This window comes from Haemorhous mexicanus, chromosome 3, assembly GCF_027477595.1.
Source record: "Haemorhous mexicanus isolate bHaeMex1 chromosome 3, bHaeMex1.pri, whole genome shotgun sequence".
NCBI classification, from domain to species: domain Eukaryota; kingdom Metazoa; phylum Chordata; class Aves; order Passeriformes; family Fringillidae; genus Haemorhous; species Haemorhous mexicanus.
The window spans coordinates 72,874,933-72,900,560 of NC_082343.1; the positions used below are offsets into that span (position 1 = coordinate 72,874,933).

Here is a 25,628-nt window from a genome sequence, read left to right on the forward strand (position 1 = left end):
CCACTGCATTCTGTCATTTCTAAACTGTTTTTATGAGCTGAAACTCCCTATTTAGCAACAGTTTGTTCTGTGACACCAGCTAACAAATCTGCCTCAGTGGCAGCTCCTGCAAAGCAAAGCTTTATTCTCTCAGAGACAGGCAGCACAGAAAGTAAAGATTTGACACCAGAAAATTAACTCTTAAGTTACCTTTCCAGTTCTCACAGGTTTTCTCTATTCTAGTTTTTCCCTCTCCACTGGGAGAGGCCCCTTATTAAATGCCACAGGCATGTCCAGGTGTTGTTGAGTCCACCGTCAAAGCCCTTCCTAAGGACAGTACCTTTTAGAATTTTGCAGTTGTCTCAAGTGTCAGAACAATAAACATCTTGTTATTGTTATTGAAAACAATGTTTTTTAGCTACACAGGCATTTTCTCTCTTGCAGCTGCAAGAGATATATTGTTCTTTCCTAGACACCTTTCTCTGTGATGGGATTGTTTTCTATTTATTTGCACCTTCTTTTACAGTACTGTCCTTCAATGTAACTTTCTTTAAATAATGCAAACAAAATAAAGTGATCTGTATCTTGTATTTCCAAAGATAAGAAAAGTAAAACTCTCATTTTCAACAGGAATGTAGTCAATAGAACAGTTTTCTCCTCAAAACTTTGCCTGATTTGTTGCAACAAAGCCTTGAAGATATAGAAGGAATGGATGTCAGTGATTGTAAAGACAGCACACATCATAATCTTCCTTGGGAGAAGGAGGAAGTCACTTGAACCCAATTTCTGAAGATGGCCAATGAATTTTTCTCCTCTGTTAAGTCTTTTCTCTGAATGCACAAAAGTTTTGGGGGCAGGTACCGGCAAAGAGGCATCGGGAGTGGCTGTGCTCAGAATCAAGGAAACCCAACACGATATACAGCAGCCCCCACTGTGGAATTGTGGGACCCTGAAGTCTTCACTTGGACACTCAAAATTAGCTGTCCCTTTTGATGTTCACTGTTTGGTTGAAAGTACCTCCTCAGCTCACAAGGAGGCTGTCCATAACCCCCTCAGCTGGCTCACAGCAGAGCACCATACAACTCAGCTACAGCGCAAGAGCAGGCAGTAAAAAAGGACTGTGGATGCCATGCCCCAGACAGCTCCGGGAAGAAGCAGAAAAGAATACCCATACTCTGCAATTATAGAAGTATAGGATCATCAAGGTTGGAAAAGACCGTCTAGATCAGAACACCAGCCGTCAGTCCGAGCGTCAGAGCAGCACTGTCGTCCCTAAACCACATCAGTGCCAGATCCAGGTGCCTCCTGAACACACCCACGGTTCGTGTTTCCACCGCCTCCCTGGGCAACTTATTCCAATGACTGACCATCCTAAAAGCGAAAAAAAAAACCAACCCAGCACAGAAATCATGCCTGTGTAGCTAAACACTACGGACCAAACACTTTAGGTGGGACCTGACCTCTCTGCCCTGTTGGTCCCTGTAGCAACGCCGGGCACAGGTAGAGCACATCCCGCTCTGTGGGGCACCCCCAGCCGGCCGGGAGCCCGCACCAGGCGCGGAGAGTGCTCCCCCTCTAGCAGGACCCTCCACCACGGCTCTGGGAGAGGATACGGGCAGAGCAGGAAGAGAAGCGGCGGCACTTTACCCCCACCATGTCTAAGGGCGAAGGACAGCGGACAACTCTCCCTGCCTGCTGGCACCAGAGCGCCCGTCTGCAGCACCCGCCTCGCCGCCCTCGCTTTACGGCGCGCCGTGGTTTGCGACGCCCAAGATGGCCGCCCCCAGGGCACAATGAGCCCGCTCCGGCCGCCGCCGCCGGGGGGAACGTGGGGCACGGGCAGGGCCGGCCGGTACAGAGCCGGGGCGCTCCTCCGGCAGCGGGACTCGTCCGCGACCGCTCGGCGTGTGGGGCCCCGCCGGAGCTGGTAGTGGGAGAGCGGAGCGTCCCCAGGGAGGCGGCATGTGGGGTGCCCTGCTGCGGCACGGGGTCCGCGGCGGCGGGCTTCGGTGCCTGTCCTCGGGCGGCCCGCCCTGGAGCCAGGTGGTGTCGGAGGCCGAGAAGATCGTGGGGTACCCGACGTCCTTCATGAGCCTGCGGTGCCTGCTGAGCGACGAGCTTAGCAACATCGCCATGCAGGTCCGCAAGCTGGTGGGCACCAAGCACCCCCTGCTCGATACCGCCCGGTAAGCGCTGGTGGGAGCTGTGGGGGCACGGCGGGGCTGGGGCCGCCGGCAGCCCTTGACAGAGCTCCTGAGAAGTTCTGGGCTTCGTGCCGTGAGTGGGGTGTCCCCAGGGCAAGGCTGTCCCGGGGGCGGGAGGTTTCGCCTCCGCTCCGGGATCCTCGTTTCCCTGCCGTGACAGGTTTTCCCTGCGGTTATCCGGAGTCACTCGGAAGTTGCTTCCTTGTGAGGCCACGTGCGGCGCTTCCCCCGTGCGGTGAGGGGGAAAAAAAGAAGAAAACTCCCTTGAAAAGTGCGGCTGCCTCGCTAACACTTTTGTATTCTGTTATAATTAAGAACTATATTGCAAGGAAAGCAAGGAAAAAAGCAGAGAGACTACTTAGTTTAAAAGCTCGAGACCCTTCTCAGAACTGTGTCTTTTGTTACCAAGTGTTTTGGAATATCCACCTGGGAGCTGCGAGTTTTTGTGTGTTGTTGAGAATTTTAGGGTTGCTAAGGTGTGTATCCACTCTTTAATTCTTAAGGCAAACTAATGGAAGTCTTGCATTCCTGCCACCAAGCAGAAATTTGGATTGTTGAGCAGGTTTTCTTTGACAGTAAAACAAGATCTGATTGGCAGTGAGTTTTTTATGCAATAAAACTCCAGGCGCTTAGGAAATTGAAAGAAAAAATAAAAGTGCAATTTTCCGAAAAAATAGAAGTGGAAAAATGAAAGTGTAATTTTTCACTTTTGGTTGTGGATTTGAGTATTTTAGTTTTGGTTTTTGTTTGGTTTTGGGGTTTTTGGTGTTTTTTGTTTGGTTGATCTGTGTTTGCTATAACTGCAGCTATAGCAACATTAATAGAATCCAAGTTTAGTATGCACAGTATTTTTTAACAGGTGTAAGACAAAAATGAGCATTTGTTTAAAGTGGATGTTCAGATTTTCTTTTAAGGAACGGAAATTGTGGCTCTTTAGTGGTCCTTGGCAAATCCACAGTGTTGTAATGATATAAAAACAAGATTTGTTTTTCAAGCTCTCTGTCTCTAAATCTGGTTGTCTTGAGTGAACAAAATGAGTGCAGGGGATAAACAGCTTTTTAGAGAAACATAACTTTCAGGAAGGGGGGTTTAGACACTGGCCTTGAGTAGACTTTTCTGCAAGAAGCAAATGAATTTGGTAATAAAAATGGAAAATACCTGACTGACACAAAATGGTGGTGGAAGGGATTTTGTTGAACTTTTTATAAGTGAAGGTTGTGATAAAGGGGAGGGATGAGAAGAAAATGCTCTTCTGTCATTGTAAGGTCAGTTGATGGAATGGAGGGAATTAGGAGGAGCGAAGCACGATGTGTTTGGGCTCTTAAGATTGCACTGCAGTCACAGAAGTGTCACAGAGACCTGCAGTGCTAAAGTGGAACTTTAGAGTGCCTGTTCAATGTGTGGTAGAGTTGCTGGTTTGTTTGGGAATTTTAAATGCAGTATTTTGGGGCATGGTTGGAAATTTTGTGGTGGAGCTGTGATGTAAGGGTTTGTTGGGGTTTTTTTATTATGTTAAGTGGGCTGCTTCAGGGTTAGTTCTGTAAGCCTGTGGCTTGTGGAACACCAGTAGGGATATAGTCATTCCCAGGCTCAGCAGGATTAAATACATTCATTTAAAAAATTCATATGTGTTTTAGAGCACACTGCTAAACTGATGTGTTGTGCTGGAAAGAAAAAGTATTTGCTCACATAAAACTGAAACCCTGTGCTCTTACTTTGGACCCTCTTATTTGGTTTCACTGGTATTTCCAAGGGCTTTGTTGCAGATGGATTTCTGATGGCCTTGACCTTTGTGCTGTAAGAGAGTTAATATCCTGCTGACAAGTTTTAGTACACCCACAGAAATGCACAAATTGTACCTTGCTCACCCTGTTTTATGCTGCGATGTTGCAATAAGGTGAAATTTGACCATATTCTTTCTCAATGATCTTGATAATTTATTTCTGAAATTTAAGTGTTGCATGTTTCAATGTAAATGTGAGTGATTTTAGTTTTGAATTGGAGATCTATGCCCTGACTTATCACAGCAATTTAGGAAACAGGTAATGATTTTTCAATACTAGGATTTTTTAAAATACTTTTAAATCTGTCTCATTACTCATTCCTAAACAGTAATAAAGGTTTCCTGTTGTGTGTTCAGACAAATGTTTTAAAGCAAGGGTATCTAAAATATTTTATTTGGTGATTTTTAAAAAAATGCTTAAGTGATTGATATGTTCTGGAACTCTAATCTTTGAGACTCTGAGTGAGTAAATGCTATATATATCTGAGAAGTACTCCAGCATTTAAGGAGACTTTTGTATTTGTGGAAACTACTGAAAAATATGTGCTGTAAAATTGATTAGTTGCATGTGCTGTTTCTCAAGTTTCTACTCATTTATTTTTGAGGTTATAAGTGATGACAATCAAATTGATTGCTTGCTGTCAGTCTAAACAATTTTCTTTAATCATCATCGACTGGTGGAATTTTGTCAGCAATGGTTTTGTGTCTACCCTCCCTTCCTGCCTAAAGGCTTTGCCAGCTTTTGAAATCTTCCTGAGACCATTAAGGGTTTCTTAAAGCAGAGGGTTCCCTATCAGTGCTTGTCTGCATGGAATAAGTTCTGAGCTGAGACAGCATAGGACATAATTGCCACCACACAGAAAGCCTTTAGGGTTACCAGGGTGTTGATGAGTGTTTTTAACATTTTGTCAAGCTTTGGCTCACTAGGCTGTTGCAATGCAATGCCTGTGCCGAGAGCCTTGAAGAAGGCAGCTGAAAGGTATCTGTGCATGTGAGACAGGACATGTGGAGAAGCAGCTGTTGGGCCAGTATACATTTCCCTGATGATCCCATCCATTTCTTCCTCTTGTTTGGATGCAGCTCTGGCAGCTCCTGGGTGTAAGTGCCTGCTGTGAGTCAGGACTGCAGCAGGTGTTCTTCTGGGATGATGTGTGACCCTGATACCTCCCACCAAGCTTGTGCCTGGCCAGCAGCTTTAAATCTGAGATGTATTGCTGACCCTCCTCTTGGAAGGGCAGAGACAGGTAACTGAGCCCTACAGTGACAGATTTGGGAGTCCTGTAATCCATGCGGTAAAGTTGAGCTTATATTTTAATAATTTTTGGTTTATTTCTAAGGTTTTGGTTTCTTAAAAGTCAGCCACATGAACAGCCCCTGTACTAGCTTTGCCAGACTTGTTAGAAGGAGGGCAGAATGTGAGGAAAAGGTTACATTTGGTTTTAGAAAGGCTAATGTCTAGTGGTTAATGGATCATTGGAAGCTGGAGTATCTGGATGAGATTCACAGCTGTGCTTTTGGCTCTCTGACTAGAGCAAGTCACTTAATTTTTCATACTTGCATTTACTTATCTGTGAAATGAATAATGTAGCATCTATTTACTGGAGATATTACACTTCATTCATTGCAGCCTGTATTGATCACTGTGATCTTTCAGTGAAAAATGGTTAATAAGCAATATTAACAAAGAATACTTTAAAGAAATGCTGTCATTAAAAAAAATATTTACCTCTAATGGGCACTCTGGAAACAAAATTGCAATCTGACTACTACTGGATCTTTCTGTTTGTAGTCCTGTGAGTCAATGTATGGTTTTTCAGAGCTTTAAGATTTGCTATAATGAAGTGTCTTCAGCAGCTACTCAAAGCTAGCATTTCTTGGTTTTTTCCCCTCTTCAGGCTTTGCTGGACTAAAGCAAAACTTTTTCAATGCATGATTGTATGACCTCCTTTTCACTTGAGAAGCAAACAAATCTCCTGTCTTTTCTCTTTCCTGTCTCCTTTCTAGGCTAGCATACATCCTTCTTAGTATAGGAAAGAGTCTGTAATTGGCACAGTGATCTATTTTTCTCAAATACATAGTGTGAATAACATTTTCTTGATTACTTAATCTCCCTTGAGAAGGGTATAGCTTGCTGCAGATTGTAAACAGTAAACGTTATGGCCAATGCATCACTTTTATAATATCACTAAATGAAATGGAACACTTCATACATGTAAAATTATTATGGGATACCATTTAGCTCCAGCCATTCTCTCATTAGCCTGCGGGAGGAATGATTATATTTTAGTTCTGTCAGAATTGTTTGTTGGTGATAAATGCTTAAGTAGACATGGTTACAGTTTCCCTGTATTATTACAGAAATAAAAAGACTGGCTAGACCAGGTTTTGTTCTGTTGCAGCCTGCTCGGTGTAGATCTATAGACATTTTAAGGCCCAAGAATGTGATCCAGAGCACTTTCAAGAAGACATGCTTTTTGTTTATGATGTCTGATAACATTGGCTTCTTGATATTTCTGTTTCTTTATCAGCTTGAGATAGCTTAGTTCAATAACACATCTTGTAACTCCAGGTGTGGCATGCATCTGCCTTCCTATGCAGGTGACCAATTTCAACGTAGATGTAGGCATTTGTTCCAGCCTGTTGTTGATGACATTGTTATTGCCAATTCATATTTTGCCTTAACAGAATGGTGACCTTAAAATTGTCCTCTTTTATAATTGCTGTGAGTGACTACGAGTAGCTTTTTAGCAACTTGTTTCTAATGTTAATTAATTTTTGTTTTCTGAGCCAGAAAAATGATAGCATCCATTTACTTGACAGTGGCTAATGAGGTACCTTTCTCTGAAAACAGCAGGCAGCTGGACACTCAAAGTGATAAGCAGAAGGTCTGGCCAAAGTTGAGCTTCTACTACAATCTTTTAAGTTTTACCGAGTTTTTTAATCTATTACAGGCGTGGGATCATAAAGTCCTTCTCCTGTAATTGCTATATTAGAAGTTAAAACACATTGGCTTTCACTAAATTTTATTCTATTTTCAGCCTGCTATAACACTTTGTAAAAGATATTTTTGCAGTAGAGAGATGTGATTTTTGGTCAGAATGCCTGTGAAGTTAGCTATGATGTGGCAGCAGTGTCGTTTCCTGTGTTCACTACAGAAATGTGTTTGACTTCCTGGAAGCACTGACCACCACAGCTGGCATTCAGGACACTTCTGCAGAAAGTATTAGTGGTGATGTTAGAAATGCAGAAATACTTTTCCTGTTTGATATGTTTGATACTATTTGCAAAATATACTGGTTATAGGAAATCTGGCTTTGTCCAGGAAGACTATTTCCCAAAGCAATGTGTACAGCTGATGGAAACAGAGGTTTTCTCAGGAGGGCTCCAGTTAATTGAAGCACCAGAGTTAACTTCTTGGTTTGGCTCACCCCATCAAAAAATGTTTGTCTTTCCAGGAATGCTGGCCCCTCTTAGCTAAGTTAGGTTTAGGTTTTGTTAGTATCTCCCAGTCAGTTGTGATAGACTTGAAAAAAACCTCCATCATGTTACATAACTTTGAAATGTTGGTACTCCCTAGGGTTTTATGTTACCATACTGACCATCAAGTAAACCTTTCTTAGACACCAAGACCAGTTTGTGTATTTTGGCTGAACGAACTCACAGAGAGCTAATGTGGTAAAGTTAACTTTGGAAGGTAAAAAGACATGAAAGAAATTAAACCATTGCATGTTCATATATGGACTGAAATTTTCCTTCTGATTACTTCCACGTTGTTCTTTGTGCCTGTGGCCTTCACTATGGTTCTTAGTCAGCCACCACTTAATCTTGTCTTGTGCAATTAAGAGGAAGAGCGAATCCATTTTTGTAGGTACCACTTCCTTTATGCTGTAATCGGGTAGAATGGATATTTGCTGTTTGTTCTCTCTTCCAAATGTTGTGTTTCATTGCTCATCCTGAGTTACTTTCACTAGTGTATGTTTTTTAATAGTTTTCTCCACAAACAATAAATATTACACTCTTATACTTAAATTCTCATATCCATCAGATATTGCTATTCTTTTGAAGAGCTGTCAGTAGATGGGAGTTGCATCAATATCTGTACATTCAAACTTCAGGATCACAGTTTATGTTTAAGGGATCTTAGCTCCCTTTTTTTCTTTTTCTTTTAAATATTACACTTTGTTGGGTTTGACAGTGATAATCTCAGTCTGGAAGGTAAAACATATTGGCCAGTCATGTGTGCTTGTCTGTCTATCTATCTATCTATCTGTTTATCTGTCTCTCCACACACACACATTGCATTAGTAAATCCTAGCTCAAGAAGTCAAGGTAGCCTTTGTCAGGATCATGGGTTTTCAGCTGTAGTGGTGCTGAGTTCTTGTCTTCTCATTCATTCACAGTATTTGTGTAGAAAAAATTATGTAAAGGATGTTTAATTGTACATTACAGCACTTAGTTTGATGAATATTTTGCCACCATAAGCAAAGTAGGATTGAGTAGGAAATCTGCAGTACGAAGGTGCAGAAGCGAGGCTGCTAATTAAATTCTTGTGTACTTGAATAATTGTGGTTTTTTTGCAGTGATTCTCATTTAAATATCTATGTTGAATCCAGGTTTTTGTGCTTATGAAGAATGTATTATTTCAGCATGTAGGGTGGTCTTTGTAAACCAAGTGTACTCAAAGTAGGTGGTGATTCTGTTTGGGATTTTCTGCTGGAATTATTTTCAGTGAAAACTAATATGCTTTTGTGATATTGAAAATTTCTGTTATTTTGCATAGGGCATCTGAAGGTTTCAGTAGAACTTCCAGTACAACTTGGTCTGCTTAAATGAAAGACTGTGGGGGTTCTTAAGCTTGTGTTCTCAAGCATGTGACAGAGAAACTGAATGTATAATGCCCAGATCCAAATGCCAATCAGCCTTGAAAGGATGTAGTATGGCACACCTAGAGAACATTTTGCTTCACTTTGGGCACACAGTAGCCTACAATGAAGGTAGTTCTTAAAGTTCACATCTGTTCTTTCCTGCTTTCAAATACAGTTGATTTATAATGCATGTGAATATTGAATACCAAGTTTAATGTACTAGTGAATGACTGTTAGGTCAATGTTTGCTCAGCGTAGGAAAAGACTACTGAATAAGTGGAAATAGTTTCAAAATAATTCCTTCTGTAACATTGAAGAGAGTTGCCAAATATGCCTTTCTATAAAATGAAAATGAGAACCAATGTCAAAGAATAATCAAAATTAATACTTGGGTTACTGGAAGTGGTTTTCACTCAGTGAATCTTCTATTTGGCAATGTTAAGTTAACCTCTTTACCTTACAGGAATAACGGAAAAAGTACTTTACCCAAGGCTTTCTCTCTCTCTGAGGTGGGTGTTTTGTAGCTTACAAATAGTGTTCTTCCCTGCTGTGCTGCCTCTTTGGTTGCTGCAGCCTCCTGGTTGATTTCTCTCCTTGCTTTGGGGGTCCTGGCAGTAGCAGGAGGTATCATTAACCATGAGCATTTTCAGAGCTCCTCCAGAAAACATGGGTAACACTGTATCTTCTGCAGCACTTTGTAAATCTGTTGAGGAAAATACAAGTTCAGGGAGGACAAATGTGAGCTCAGGAATTAGGTGTTTTCATACTTATCTATTGCTTCATCTTAGGAGTTGCAGACCACTGTCTTAAATTATTAATATCTTTCCTTTACCCCACATCTGAGTGTTTTAGTTTCCCTCAGGGTAGGCAGACTGTCTGCAGTGCTTGCCCTAAAGGAACTCCTGCTAGAGACAAACCTAACAGACTATAAAGGAACACCGTGAATTTAAAAATCGGATCTATAACAAAAAATAAGTTTGAAATCTGTAGCAGCTGCTTTGCTGTCCTTGAATTGTCCCTGCCACTTGTCAGACATGGACTATCACTTTAGCTTGATTTTTTTTTTCTCTGTTGCTGAATGAAAGAATTACATTAAAGGAAAGAAAAACTGATCATATAGGAAAACTGTTGAGACTCATTATGTATGTGAGCTATTATCAAACATATGCTGTGAACTACCTGGATTTTGCTCATAATGATAGGTAAGGCTTAGAAATTTGCCTCGATACTTAATTTAACTGAGAAACTCTAAGACCTTTTCAGTTGCTGGTGATTCTTCAGGTGAGCCATAGTCATCTTTTCTTCAATCCTCAGCTATTCCTAAAAAACATCAGGAGCTCCAGCTTTTGCATTCATCTTTCTAATTTTTCCATGTAGATTACAAGTGATGGTTGTTCCCATTTCCTTTCTCGTTCCCCTAATTCCTTTATTCAGAATAGCACTAGTTGGTTCTATTCTATGGCAGTTCTTCCATTTTTGGGGAAAAACACAGAAAGTCCTAAAGATAATCCTCTGTTTCTTAATAAAATGAAAGTTTATACTTTGTTACATCTAGGTTTTTTTGTTCCCCTCCTTTTTCCCAGCTAGGGAAGGAAGTCCTACACCATGGCACCACTGATTCAGGTTTATTTTTCTAGTTAAAAATATGAACAGGCAAACCCTTTAGCATTCATCTCCGATTTGTTTCAAAAAATACTGCCTTTAGAAGTAGATTTCTTTGAGATCAAGTATAAATTATTTTTAATTATTTGGTTGGTTAAATGATCCTATAAGTGTAAACTGATTGACTTGATAGCTGCCACTAAACATGTACAATTAATTAGTTTTATAGAATCTGTCCTCTTAAAAGAAAAATATAATTCTCCCTAACAGCTTCCATTATTTCGTTTCTAGGTCTTCACACTCATGGTGCAAAGTTAATTGTATGACAGCCACCTTTTTCATTAACTGCCTGTTCAGCACTCTCCATGGAATAATCATAATCAAAGGGTCAATACATCTATGTGTTGTCATTGCTCCTGGAAATAGATTACCTGTTGCATCTTAAAAAAAAAAGTATAGAAAGAAAGATTCTGTGTTTCAATCATAAAGTAGGACTGGGTTTGTAGCAAGCTGTGGTTGTGTAGACCCATCCTGCAAATGTATAGTCCAGAGTAAGGCGATTTGAGGGTAAATGGTTTGTGCCAACACTCTTTGTGGCTGGTTGTCATATGAATGATTAGCTAGTAGTAGAAGCACCATAATTATCTGATTTGGTAAGACTGCTTTTAATCAGACTTAGCAGAAAGTTCAACTTGTTGAGAGCTAAATGAAAATTGTTAGGCCAAAGGCACAAGCAAAGCCACAAGTGGAAAAATTGCCTCTTTTGCACATTTAAAAAATGACTGTGCTAGCATACGTTTGTTAGTGGGTGGGGTTTTTTCCTAAAGATCCATTGTTTTCCTGTTAAATTAGTGTTAAACTTTGAGATTTAATATGATAGAGCTACTGTGTTTTTCTGTTATGGAAATTCATATATTTTCATAAGCTAGAATCTAAAGGTTCCTTTGATAGACAAGTGCATCTTGTGTTCGTGTTTGTTATAAAAGGGTAACATTTTTTACCCCCATGACCTTCCAGTCTCTGATTCCCAAATGCTTTCTATTTTATGTGGTATGTAAAGATTAAGGTATACTGTGTGCATATTTTAAAAGGATTTTTGTGATTTTAATGCTACATTATGAAGTTCCTATTTGGTTTCTTTTAGAAGTTGGCTTCTGAATGTGATCTGCCTGGTATGACTATATTTCAGTAATTAAAAATTAATCTACAGGAAAAACAAGTTTTCCCCAAACCTCATGGTTGCCTGATGGAAGTGATGCTGAAATATCAATGGGCCAATTCATCATCTCTTCTTCATCCCTAGTTGTTAAAACCAGAAATACCAGAGAGGATTTGTATTTCATGTTTTATTGTCCACTGGAAGATGTCACTTTCTGATTATTTGTAAGTTTAGATAGTATGGGAGTCTTTGACAGGCTCTGCAAGAAATCAGATGTTGTCTCTCAGTAGGAGTAATAGTGTGAAAAGACCATTTTCAGAAAAAAGACACAGAAAACTTGAGAAAGCTTTAAGCATGGAGACCTTTAGAGTAATTGTGGAGAGAAGTCCTCCTTCCAGTCCTCTTTCCTTTATTCAAGGGATGGAAGGCATTAAAGGAGTTTCTACTATTAGAATTTACAGTATGTTTTATGTGTCTTTTGTCCATGATATAACTTCATAAAACTGAAACAAGTAGTCTTGCCAGTTGGAAAGTAAGAAATGAATCCATGTAATGACTATAACGTGTCGTAGCAACCAAGTTTAAAATAGTCAGATTCCAAAATAATGTTATAAGAATTACATCAGAGGAGAAAAAAAGTACCATGTGTTATGTTATAGCAACAGAAACATGGCCTTATTTGTTTGTTTGTGAATCACTTGGGATCGCATTTCTGTCTGTGGATTTTTGTGAGGGAACAGGGCTGGAGTATATGTCCTAACACACATTTTTTGTTTGAGGGCATGTGTGAGGTTATAGTTTGTGGGTTTTTTTTTTTTTTTTTTTGTCATCCTCATTCCTGTGACAGTTTGAGAGGGCTGAAATGAATTTTTCCTGGTTTGAATTTATTTTCAAATAAAGCACTAACTGAAAATTCACCTTCTTGATTGCTTTTCTACTTCTAAGACTTTAAGGGTTCCCTTGAATCTCTCCAAGTCTTTTACCAGGCCTTTTCAGGGAATGATGAAATTTTAGTAGCTGAAAATCATGAATGAAACTTCAAGAGATTCTGGGTTTTTTTCTGATTAATGCAAATATAGCAATGTTGGTGGACACCATCCTGCAGCACAGTGTTCCGATGCTTCCCAGAGCAACAGTGAGATTCACATGGGAATATGTGCATCCCTCATCCCTCCACTTCCATGCCATGTACATGGTGATCCAAGCCTGGAGGAGCTGGTCCTTAGGGCTGAGCCAGGCTTATTCTCTTAAGGAAGCAGCTCACAATCATAGTGTACATTCATAACTGTGAATGCAGGTGGTCAGCAGCAGAGCTCTGTGTCAGATTCAAAGTGTGGACACAGAAATGGAATAGGCTGTTTTGTTCTGCCTGCACAGATGTTCTGCAGTTAGCTCCTTTGAATATGTTCTCATTTGAGGGCTTTGATTTCTAATTTTCACAGGTCTCATCCTCAGTCCCCAGTGTTCTTTCCATCTTCCTAATAGTTAATTTAGAAAAAAACTTATTCAGGTAGCTGCTAAGATGTAAACATGCATTGCAACTAGGAGTTGAGGTGTCTTCATGGCAGTAATTGTTCCCTTCTCTTTCCTTCTTCTGTTACAATTGCTAGGTGATTTACTTCCTAGAAATACCAAGTCTGGATTAATATATTGTCCTTGGGTGGTACCAGAGCTTCAGATTACCTTGGTGTACATGTAGGTATTAAATATTGAAAGCTGTTTTCATGTTCTCACGTGATGGAGCTGTGGGTAAACAAGTCTTACTGAGCAGTTTGGGAATCATGTACACACTGGTTTGCCTTAGGAAATCTGCCATTTAAGCCTTTGTCCTGATCTTCGATGGCTATAGTAAAAGGAGTGGTAGACAAGGAACTGTGGCAGTGAGTGTTACTGAGAGGAAGAGCCACTGTCCTGATATTGTGAAGGAAATCTGTTTAAGTTCATGAATAACTGAAACGTTTACCAACTACTGTCACTAATCCTCATGAAGCAATTTTCAATCTTCTTTTTTTTCCAAAGGCATTCAAAAGCAAAAGTCCCTGATGTTGTATACTGTCTTTGCTTTCAAGATTTGTTCCCCATGTGTTCAATCTGGAGACAAACAAATATAAGCCCTTCTTATAAATGTAAGCATTAGAGAAACAAGAAAATATGTTGAAGAAGTTTAAAGACAAATTAGTATGTTAAGTCTACATAGAATTAATGTTGCCGTGCTATGGAGTGTAATGTAAATGTGAAATGTGTGAAGGTGTTGCTAATATCTGGGAGAGTGTAGTTGTATGGTTCAAAAAACCCCAACCATCCAAAAAAACCTCCACTTAAAGGGGTAATACTGTGCAAGTTTTATCTGTTTTATAATTTCAAATGTGTATTGTTAAAGACAGGAGATAGTCAGACCTTATACATGTTTAGTCTTAGCTTTATTATGAGTAATTTGGAGATGTTTTTACACTTCCATATCAAGAATGGAAACCCCTTTCCTCTTTTGTGTGCTAAAGAAACATTTCAGAGCTAGTCTGGCTCTAGACAGTGTTAAAGAAAGAGTGAGCTAGATCTCTTTTAGCTTTAAATTCCCCTTTTATGATTTTTATGAATTCACAGAATATTGAATATTTATTTTTGCTACTGAGACACAAAAGGTAGAAGCCCGCAAGCTTGTTATGGTGTGGGTAGCCTATTGTGTTTCCATAGCTGATGTAATTTTATTTAAAAATTGAATTTTGCATTAGATTACCTCAAAAACATCATCATTTGTTGATGCAAAGAATTTTAAATTCTTCCCCTGTGAATGATGAATTATTCTTTCACAAGAGATCTAAATTATTTTAATTAATTACTTTAGGCTTTAAATCTTTAAATTTTAAATTAAGTTACAGGTGAGTTAAGCTGTTCCCTGAGGAGCTTTTACTATGTTAGCAGTGGAGAGGGATAATATTTGCTTTATAATTCTCTAATAGGCTATTGTATCCTGCTCCATTGAACAAGTCTGCTGTTTTGCTTTTGATTTCTGGTTTGTGTCCAGCATTTCAGGAATCAGCTTGGACAGTTAGAAGATATCACCAGAAACATATTTTCCTGTCTGCTGTGGAAGAGAAAGATTAGGACCCATTGAAATACATTGCTTTCTGAAGCTGTTGAGGACCACAGAAATTTAATGTAAAACCAAATGAGGCACTGATAACTGGATGTATGAAATTTTGTAGAAAAATTTCTGTGCAAAATACAGAGCCAGGTTTATTGGTGTTTAGTTCATATCCTGATCTCAGTATGAATTCCCTTTGTTTAAACTGTTTCGCATGTATGTATATAACTAGATACAATTACAAGAAGGTAACCTAATCGTTGGCTTGTGGGCTGTGAGGATTGAACCAATGCTTATTTTCCTCTTCTCGTGTATGATTACTTGTTGAAGATGTGATACATTTAGGTCATATTTGGCATGTGTTTAAACTGAGCCCGGGACTGATTTATGAAGAAGAGAGAGTAACAAACCTAAATTGTGTTTTCCCATGTGTGACTATTGTAGCCAACCTGCAATTTATTTTGTAGTGTCTTAAGTTACAATAAAAGATACATTCACAAAATAAAGTAGGGTAAAGAGTTCAGCCATTAAACTTTTTTTTTCTTTTCTTTTTTTTTTTTTTTTTAAGTTAGCTTTCATCATTGTGCCTTTAATTGTGTTAATTACTTGAAAGAGTTTTTGGGAGGCTAGTTGAAGAACAAGAGGGAGGAGAAATTGCCTCTAGCAAAGACTTTTTTGTGAGAACATTCTTACAGTATCTTATGGGAGAGATATCACTAAAAGAGTCTCTTTTAAAATCCCCATCTTCATAGTTTTTTAATATGCAAGTATTTTTAGTTTTCTAATAATCTTCCAGAATACCAGATTTCAATGCCTGCAGCCAATGGGAGAGAGCAAAATTATCCTGTAATTAAATTTTTATCATATATTTTAATTTTTTGTATCTTTTGAAAGTGGGATGCTAAGTTAGATGAGTTCAGTTGTTGAACTTTGTGTGCTCTCCCAGCATTCAGTGGTTCAAGTGCTGACTGCTCTCAAGACAGGCCCGGGCTGGGTTTTCATTCTGTCTGTGTGGCTGTAGGCAAGTCTTTTTCCTGGGCAGATTGTGGCAACTTGGTGTGCGCAGCACCACACAGGGGTATGGACTCAGAACATGGCAGGAGCATAATCCCCCAGATGCCTTGAGATCAGAACGTGTGTTCATGTTCTGCTTCCCAGTCCTTGTGTTGTGGAAAACCCCCTGGGGAACCAAAAAAAGTCAGTGTCCTAGCCTGGAGCCTCTGCTTACCAGGGTGCAAGAGCTGAAATATAAACTGAAAAGCCCATGAAAAACTTAAATGTGGGTAATTGCATGTGATTGGAACGTAACCATGATGTACAACTGATAAACTTCAGTTTTGTTGTGATGTTTTGGTGATTTTATTTTTTACATTTTTACTATCTGCTATTGTGAATTCCTCTGTTCAAACACTATTAGAAGTTAGCTTGGAAAATGCTTTATTTTTTTCACTACAAATGATATAAGATTGTTTTGGCTGTGACAAACTCAGTATTACTAGGTCATTAACAGAAATAGAGTTTGGGATGTACAATACTGGAAACATTATTTGTGGAGATGTTCAAAGTCAATTCCAAGTAAATTTATTGGCATCCTATGAAAAAAGAAAAAAAGTATTTGTTTATTTTGTATGTAAAGAAAGTTGCATCCAACCTGATTTTTTTTTTTTCCTTCATGCACAAGTGGTCCTAACACATTTTCAGACTGAGGCAGAAGGTAATCTCCAGGTAACAATATTCTATGCTATTTTAAGGAAGCATGCCCACTGATGGCTTTTAAAGCACAAAATAATGATGACATACCATGCAGAGGTCTTGCTTGCCTGAGGCAAATAGTCTGAATGCACTAGATGCAGACTTCTGTTTGCTGATGAAAGTGTTGAAAAGGTGCTTGGTTTTATTTTTGTTTGGTTGGGGTTTTTGTGTTGGCTTTTTTTAAAGTGACAGTTATCTATTTTGCTGTTAATTATAGTGCTTTCAGTTAACAGCTGAAATATATTAAACAGAGTAGAAAAAAAGCATAAGGTCCCCTGGGAAAGAAGTTTGATGCTCAGTTTTGGCAAAAGTTGATTCAGTTGATTGCTTGATAATGTCAAAAAGAACACCAGGCAGCTTGGATGAAATGTGCCAAGCCAGGGGCAAAGTAGATTTTCAAGCAAAGGAAAAGCCTCCTGACAGATTTTCTAGTGAGTGGGGAATTGGAGTGTTACCACTAAATTATTAGAGAAACAGTTAATGAGGGACTAAGGAGTCAAGGAGGCTAAGAAACCCACAGATTTCAGAAGAAAAGGAAGAGGTGTATGTTACAGAAGGCAGATTGAAGAGGCGTCAGGGTGGAGTGTGTGCACACTGAGGGCTCATCACAGTGAGGTTGTTAAAGACACCTGAAACAATTTCAGTTTGCATCTAGAGCCTTCCAGTGGTTCCAAGAGGTTTTTGGCTGTGTAGTGCTTTTGAAGAATGTAGTGCTTTTCTTAAGAACCATACATGCTCTTTTCATAACTTTAAATTGAAAACAACAGAAAGATGTAGTTCAGTGGACAAGCAGCTCTCCTTATGGACAGCGGTTCATGAACTTCATTTGTCTTCAGTGCATGTCTGAACTGTGCATGCACAGTCTGACAGCCTTTCTTCAGCATCAGCATGTACCTGTCAAGTGAAGCTGGAAATACTTAGTGTTTTTCATACTAATCTTCAGAGAACATATGATACATAAAAGAATGCCATGTAACTTTTTAAATTCAAAAGGAATATGAATAATATGCTAGAAGAACTACAGGGAAGAATAAACTTTTAATTAGAAATACAGAAGTCCTGGTAGTGTCTGAACGTGCAAATGACCAAGCATTAGCATGCTGCATATACACTTATGCAGGAATTGGAAGTGCTTTCCTAGTTGGTTGGCACTTAAAAATATTTAATGTATTAGCTTTCTATTTTGTAGTGAATTGATTTCAATTTTAGACTCATGATTTGCTGAGGGATTTAATACTTCATCTGAAATCTTTTATTGGCTCTTGTAACAATTCTTTCACTTAAAACTTTTGCAAAGCTTTTCCTTTGGCAAGAGAAGTTCTTGGTTATAGTGATTAGTTTTATTCCTTTTTATTTTTGCCTTAGTTATTGCATTCTTGCTTATCAATCTTCTGGTTCAAAAGAACTCTGTGGAAGAGGAGAAATGGGAGAGAGCAAGAAAAACACAAAGAAATGTGATTTTTGGGAACAACAAATGAAAGCTGTACTGAAATGGAGGATTGTTATGGAAAATGTTGTTTGTGTCGGGCCATTGTGTCTATCACTGTGCCAATGACCCATATAGACATTAGAGTTCAGAAATAAACGAAATTTTTTTTTCTTATTTTAGTATCAATCTCATTTGTTCTGTATAGGATTAATATATAAGATATATTTATTATTGGCGTATTATTGTTGTTTGAGTTTTATTTGCCTCTTTTGGGAAGAAAAAAATTTAAGGCAGAAAACAAAATCTTTGCATCTACAAGAACATGATTAATACTTTTGTGAACTTGTTTTTTAATGATTCAGGAGAAACTCGTAGATAAACAGTTTTATTAACTGAAAATCTTTTTGGATATACTGCATAGAGAGCATGCAAGAGATCTTTTTGTTTTGGTTGGCTCTTAAGGGATGCAGTAGGATAGTTTTAGCAAGAGACTTAAGGCTCATTGTGTTGAGTGCAAGAAGCAGATTTGGCCAGAGAGGTCTTGAATTGTAGTTTCACAAGCAGCTGAGTTGGTCTGCTGGCCATTGCTCCTGGAAGGGAGTGGTGATGCTCTTCCCTGCTCTTGCCTGTCCCTCCTGTGCTTTGGCTATGTATGATGTTGGTCTGACCTTTCTGTGAACTACTGTAACCCCCTAGTCCAGAAAAATATAAAAAACAGGTGTTTTCTTCATTTTGGGTGTGTTTTCTGTTTGATCTAATTCACTGATGGAGGTGGTTTCTTGTGCACTCTCAGTGCATGATATTTAAGTTCCTTAGTGAGGCTGCCTGATTCTGGAGAAGTGGCTACTTTCCTTTGTGCTAGCAGTTTGTCAAGACACTCTTGTCTCTGCTTCTGAAGTAGCAGCTGAACTTCTAAACTCAGTAGCACCACCTGCGGTTCCTCCAACTGGTTTCTCTTTTAGCCAAAATGAAAAAAGCCTAAACAGTTCACTGTTTCTCTCCTTGATTCCAAAATATGGGTGAACGGCCTTGCATATTGTAGTTGTCCTCCTTTGCTGTTACTACATATCAGTTTTATTTGTGTTGTAGTTCTGCAAGCAGCCATTGAAGAGAACTTCTACATAATGAGCTCAGGTTTCTGTCTAGATGTTCTCTGTTTACTCCCTCACTCAATGATTGAGACAGTAGGGGAGCTCAGCTGTTGGCATCTGGCAGGAGCAATCCTTCTCTATTTCATGATCATTTCATGTTAGTGTAGAGATCAGAGTAGGAAAGGATGTGTCTGTCTTTCACTGGCTGTCTAGCCTTCCGAGGTGAATAGGTGTCAAGTATGTCTTGAATATTTTAGCAACTGGTTTTATCTTGGCCATAAAAAGAGAAGATTACAGATCTATTTTCTTTTTAAGGATAGCTGAGGTCATGCTCAGTCACCTCTATATGTATTCTGAAATTTAATTTGCCTTAGGAACTGCATGCATTTCAATGCTCTTTTTTAAATAACTTGTCTGAAGAATATCAGATAAACGGAGATGAGAATGGCTGCCCTCCCAGACAGGGATGCTTAAAATCTTCCAGCTGTTTGTTAGATACTTAACTTTCTGCTCTGAAACTGCTGTACCATCTGTCTAGCTAAAAAAGGTGCACTGAGCAAGAAGAAAAGTATCTTTCCAATTCAGATGAGTCTGCTGCATCCTGTGAGATAATCAAACCACAGATGATTATGGAAACAGGGAATTTTAAATTTTATAGGAATAGCTTCATCGAAAGCATGAAGGATGAAATTTGAATCAATTCCTCTTCTGGGTATCTCAAAGGAGCAACAGTGCACCATCTTAAGTTTAAAGTTACATTTCTATCTGCTATGTGAGTTTATTTGTTATTCAGTCTTATGTATTGATAATAGACTTTGTTTTTCTTCTGTTAAATATGCCATTTTACTTAAATTACTGGTGTTATCCATCCATTATTTTATACATCTATTACAGATGCCTAATATTTGGTGAATAAAGGGGTTTTTTTTCAGAAATTTCTTAAGACATCTTGAAGGTGCAGCAGGAGGACAGGGGAATTTTTATCAATTTGAAGTAATCAAGATGCTTAAAATATGAGTTCTATGGTACAATTCAATGAACATGAAATGAATACAGAGTAAAAGACCTCCGACAAGAAAAATATGAAAGAAATTTCTTAGTCCCTAGTGCCATCTGCAGGATTACTACTGGAAGAGGCAGGGGGAGCAGAGGAATAGAAATCTGAGTGACAGTTTGCAGTGTTTTGTAAGAAAAGAAGAAAGTGTCACCTCCAACAAAACCTGAAGAAACACAATTTCTTTGTCATGCTGAGTTATATAACAATGTATGTGTCAATTCATTTTCAGCTTGTGAGCAGCATTAGGTTTGGTGGGAAAACACCGTGTCATGAGGCTTCTCCGCACATTTTCTTTTCTGCTTCTGCAGTAGCAGGTGGCTTAACCAGGCTTTCTTTCTTTGCACTTCTTCAGAGAAACATCAGTCATGTAAAAACACACATCCATTAGGAACCATTTTTGCTATGACTGGCTCTTTGGCCTTGCTTCCTTTTTGAAAGCTGTCCCTTCAGAGAGGAGTGGTGGACCCTAAATATTTTCCTCATGTTCCTTCCATTGGCATTTGTGTAAAAGTGCATAACAGAAATAAAGATGTAAATCTGCAGCTCCCCTGCTAGGTCTCTGGTATTGGGGAATTCTTTTCTCTACAGACCGGTAGGCAAGCTGACTGTAGATGCGTGTGTTGGCAATAGACAAATGATGTATACCTGAAAGGATAGGATATAAATAACAACCTAGAAGAACCAAAGTTGAGGTTTTGGGAAAGACGGAATGTAAACTGAAGCCAAATGTGGGTGAGATGGAGGTGATAATGGTGATGGTATCTGGAAAATTGTTAAGCCCTACAAAGTTGCAGTGTGTTTGGCATGTGGCTTTGTTGGGAGTGTCCCCATCTGCTCTACAAGAGCTTAGCATTCACAAAGGGTATTTTCTCTTGCCTCTTGCTGACAGAAAACTCTCCCTTGTCAGAGGCTGACCTGACCTCAATTACTTATCTATTCATCACTTTTCTCCTGACTATTGTAATGTGATCCTCCTGGGCACAAAGCCTGCAAGTTCTTCTGGAGCACCAGCTGGTTTAGGGTCTTGTTGTGTGTCACGCCGACAGCACTGGCTGCCACAGGTTGAATCTGATCTTTCTTTCTTTGTTGACTTTCTGCAACACACCAAGCTAAGGTGTCTGTTCTTTATCTTCAGAGTGCTTGCCGTTTGGAGTTCAGCATGTGTAAAAGGCTGCAGGAAGCTGCAGAGGGAAAGCTGTGGCTGTTTGCAGTGCTTTCTTGCATACTGGAGCCCTTTGGAGTGAGTTGTACATAGCAGAACGTTCCCCAGGACTGGTCTCACCAGAGAGGTAGCTCCCTTTGGGCCTAAGGACTTCTTAAGCCTTCATTGACACTTTTCTGGTAGATACCTGTTGTACACAGAAGATGAATCGTGGATTTTTGGAGTATCATGGACTTGGGAACAAAAGCTTCAGCCTGTGAGTTTACATGTCAGTCAGGAATTAGTTTTTACTATGTCAATGTCTGTATCAAGGTTTGTGCTGTGGACAGCCTTTCTAATGAGCATAGGGAACGAATGCTTCAGAAAGCACCGCCTGTGGCATCCTGTGCTATGTAAGTTCAATGGTTGCCTTTTGGAGGAGCTATGCAGGAGGGAGATGAATGATGCATGCTGACAGTGTTTGAGGTCTGCAGGCATCACTACTGAATCTTAAGTTCAGTAGTCACTTCATTTGTATGAGTGGATCGTTTTGGATCAGTGTAGGGAAGTAGATGTGGGACGGAAATACCAGAGGTCTATTGAAGACTTTGCTGCTACACAAACTGAGACATAAGTGAGGCATACAGGGTTGATCTTATGAGAACTTAAACTGAGGGATTCTCTTAATCTTTCTCTTAAAAAAAGAGAGCAGATTTTTTTTTTCCCAGATACATGCACCACCACAGAAGGGACACCAAGACTTGCATAACCAAAGCAGGGTCAATAAAGTGGTTTCAGCACTGAAAGAGTATATTTACTGATGAGGCTGTTCAGATGATGAAAGTCAGACAGAAGCACTGTACTAGGACCAGGAAGGAGGAAAGGCCTTACTTTGTAAGGACTTTCTTCTGAAGTAAGTTTTTGCTTGTTTAGAGGAAAGAAAAAAGCTGTAGCAGAACTGCATGTGCACGTTAGTGAAAAATTATGCTTCTCTGGCTTGATTAACCTTAGTATTATGTTTCATAATTCAAAGAATTTTGCAGTTCTGCATAAGTTCTTTTGCTTGGACCAGACTAAAAATGAAGTCCTGAACTGAATTACTGCTCCTACAAGCCACCAGAGGAAAGTAAACAAATAGAAATTCTAGCTGCATTGTACGTGCAGTCTTTGTACATAATGTGTATTGAAGAAGTAGACTTCTGGCTTTGAGTTCTCCAAGGAATGCTAAGTGTTTTTATTTTGTCCTTTTTTAAATATAGAATAAAACATGATAAAATGTGGAAGTGAACTTCGCGTGCAGATCGAGCATTATCACAAAGCAAAGATGCGTAGAAATGGTGCTGATGCTAAATGGACAAATTACAGGAATGTTGCCATTGGGCACTTTGTCATTCTTCACATTTGAGAGGCAGAAATCTGCTTCTATGAGAGCATGTGTGATGAGATGGTTCTCCACGGAAGCACATACTCCATTTCTTGTGTTTGTATATTTCAATCTGCAAGATAATGCTGACTCTCATTGTCAGTTGTGTACTGTTTGTTTTGATTCCATCTTTGTTTAGACTATTACTGGTGTTTAGAGAGCAGGCAGGGATAAAGAGCAGTCTCAAACAGCAGGTTGTAGTATGTGACATCTGTTCTGCTTCATTATAGAAAGAAAAGTACTTTTGAATATTTTAAAAGTCCAAAAGAAATCAGTTTTTATTTGTTATTGGTTATTAGATCTAAGTAGAAATCATAAATGGTTTGAGATCAGTAGAGCAGTTTGGGCATAGCAGAAGATGTTTCACTGTTTAAGGATATGCGTGCTGTTCTTTACTGTTCTGTAGCTTTATGTATGTATATAAGCTCAGTCTCAATTTGTTTCCAAGGGCTTGTGGACAAGAGAATAATTCCATTAGGCAAGTTCTTGTAATGAAAGCAGATGTACTTTTGGCCCAAGTTCTCCTCTAATTTGAATGATTTTCTTTGAGAGAATTTGCCTATTAATGTGCCTTTGTGCATACTGAAAAGCGAGGTTAGGGTGAATGTAAAAGCAGATGCCAAAGTTGATCCTTGATTAGAAGAGTTCTCCTCTCAATTTTGAGTGATGTAATTAGTCCTTCACAGTGACAAGGTGGGGAAGGTTTTCAGTGCAGCCTGCAAGAGTGCAGCAGTGAGTAAGTGTCCACAATGGGAATGGTGTAGTCAAATCCTCACACGTTGTGCTGAATGCCTGTCACATCATGTCACTTATTAAGGGATGAACCTACTGGGCAAACTGCGAGAATTTCAGAGGGTGGCTCTAGACATTATTAGGGCCAATAATTAGTTTTGTAAGTGAGCTATACATGTATTGTCATTACTTATTCTGTGCTGGGCTTGGATTGTAATGAACGAAGTGACATTTTAAAAAATCCATGCAGTAGGTCCTTTTGTAGCAACTTAAATAGTCAACATTTTGATACTTTTCTTCCAACACAAGAGCATAGAGGGAGATAAAAGGTTTTTCTCTTCAACTCTGGTAAGATAATTTGACAAAAAAGAATTATTCTTCCTTTCATAGCTTTGAAAGAGACTACCTGGACTGAGTTCAGGGTTTTGGTTTCATCTCCTAGCTTCTTTGTGTCTTTACTCCACTCTTTGTCTTTTCTTGTAAAAGAAAGAACTAACTGAGTGAAGTGCCTTTTTAATTATCTTTTTCTATATTTTTTTAATCGTTGTTTTAACTCTGTTCATGTCTGTGGGAATCCTGCTAGTAGTGAATGTCCTAAAATTGAATTTGTTTTTCTAGTGTAGGGCCACTCTCCTGACACACAGCTTTCACTCAGCCAAAGAGAGAAACAACAGCTGATAAAAGTGGAAGATTGCTCTGTGGCCTTGGAGCCGGAGAAGCAGGGGGCTTTGCCTGTGTGGATTCCTAGTTAAAATGTAAATTGAGCCACTCTCATTTCCTCTTACTTTCTCTTGAACCCTCAGAGAGACCCTGTATTCAGAATTGTGGCCTGATGGGATGGTGTTTTGATGCATTTTTGTAAAAAGAGATACTTCTTTTGAAGACAAAGAACCAACTCCCTTAAAACACTTTTTACTCCTCACTTTTTTTTTCTCTCCTCCCATTCTTTCTTCTTCTTTTTCTGCAGCACCTTCTGCTGTTCAACATGTTGCATATTGTTCAAAAGGTTTCTGCAACAGCTTACCAAAATGCAAAAATTAGGACCTCTGACAGGGAGCAGAGGAGATTTTTCCTCATTGTGGACTACTGAGCTCACCTTGGGGCCTCCAAAGATGTGTGTGGATTCATATAGAATAAAATACTTACAATCTGGTAGAGTTGAAGGATGCTTTAATGGAAAAAAGTCTGCTCTCTTTAAGTAAGTGGAACTTTCCAAGTTGTCATGAAATTAATTTCAGTTTTCATTTGGGTGCAGGTTGTAGGAGTATCTCACTTGAAATGATAATCTACACTTAGAAAAACAGTGTCATTTTTCTACCAATTCAACAACAAAGTAAATTTAAATCCTGCATGAGAAGAGGTGGGCAGATGTTAAGCAGTCTCCCAGTGGTGCTTACAGTGGAAATTCTGTTAATTCCTTCCATGGTTTTAGCATGTATTTAGCTGTACAATAATGGGGGTTTGGGGTTTTTTTAGGACCAGGAAAGCAAAACTGTGTGCTTAATTTTCGGGTTCTTGCCATTGTATTGCCAGTGGTAATGTACTGTAACTGTATTTTATCTCAACACATGGGATTGAATCTTAAAACCAGAATTGTTTGTAAAGGGTGTGCAGTGAGGTTACTGCTCATAAGATGAGCTGTGAACACTGAATAATGTGCATTCATCTAGCCCAAAGCAAATGCAAAATAATGCAATGTAGCTTGACCTTTTCTCATTGCAGGTTAACCTGAGTCTAATTAGCCTAGGTTTGCCTCAGGCTAAAAGTGGACGGGAATCACAGCTTGGCTGAGTAATAACTTTTTAACTCTTTGTAACTTGCTTTTGTGTTTACATCCTGTGCTGTTAGGGGGGAAGCAAGGAGCTGGAGGTAGAACAAAGTAGGACAAACCAAAAGTGCTTGTGGCAGCAGTGGTAGTCACCTGCTAGAAATTTAAACTGAAGTTCAGTACTAAACATCTGCTCGGTGTTGTGCAGTGGCTTCGGTAACTTCCAGCCCAAACAGTTTTAGGAACAATCCCCAAAATAAAAAGGGATCAGTAACTTAGTATCAACACCATGAGGGCTTTTTTTTCTTTTATCCCCTCTTGACATTGTGAGAAAATGAAGCTGAATTGCAAATGTGCAGGGTCAAAACTTATGCTAGTGTCTAAAGTGAAGTTCTTAAGTTTTAATTTTGTTTGCCTTTGTGGTATTGGGTGAGCTACATCTTAAATATCACATCTATTTCTTTAAACTTGTGAAATTTTTATTAGCCATTTTGAAACTGATTTAAATTCAGACGTCTGTTTCCTTCACTGACTCCAAATAAGGTCACTGAATTGGGGATT

At 39.2% G+C, this 25,628-nt stretch overlaps 1 protein-coding gene across 3 annotated transcripts in view; it reads left to right on the forward strand.

Moving 5' to 3' along the window:
* The first annotated feature begins 1,733 nt into the window (after positions 1-1,733).
* The window catches only part of PDSS2 (decaprenyl diphosphate synthase subunit 2), a 112,345-nt gene continuing 88,450 nt past the window's right edge, over positions 1,734-25,628 (forward strand). For all 3 annotated transcript variants that reach the window (XM_059842343.1, XM_059842344.1, XM_059842345.1), the window contains exon 1: positions 1,734-2,165. In XM_059842343.1, the coding sequence (XP_059698326.1) occupies positions 1,942-2,165 (224 nt within the window). In that variant the 5' untranslated portion in view covers positions 1,734-1,941. The remainder of the gene's footprint in view (positions 2,166-25,628) is intronic.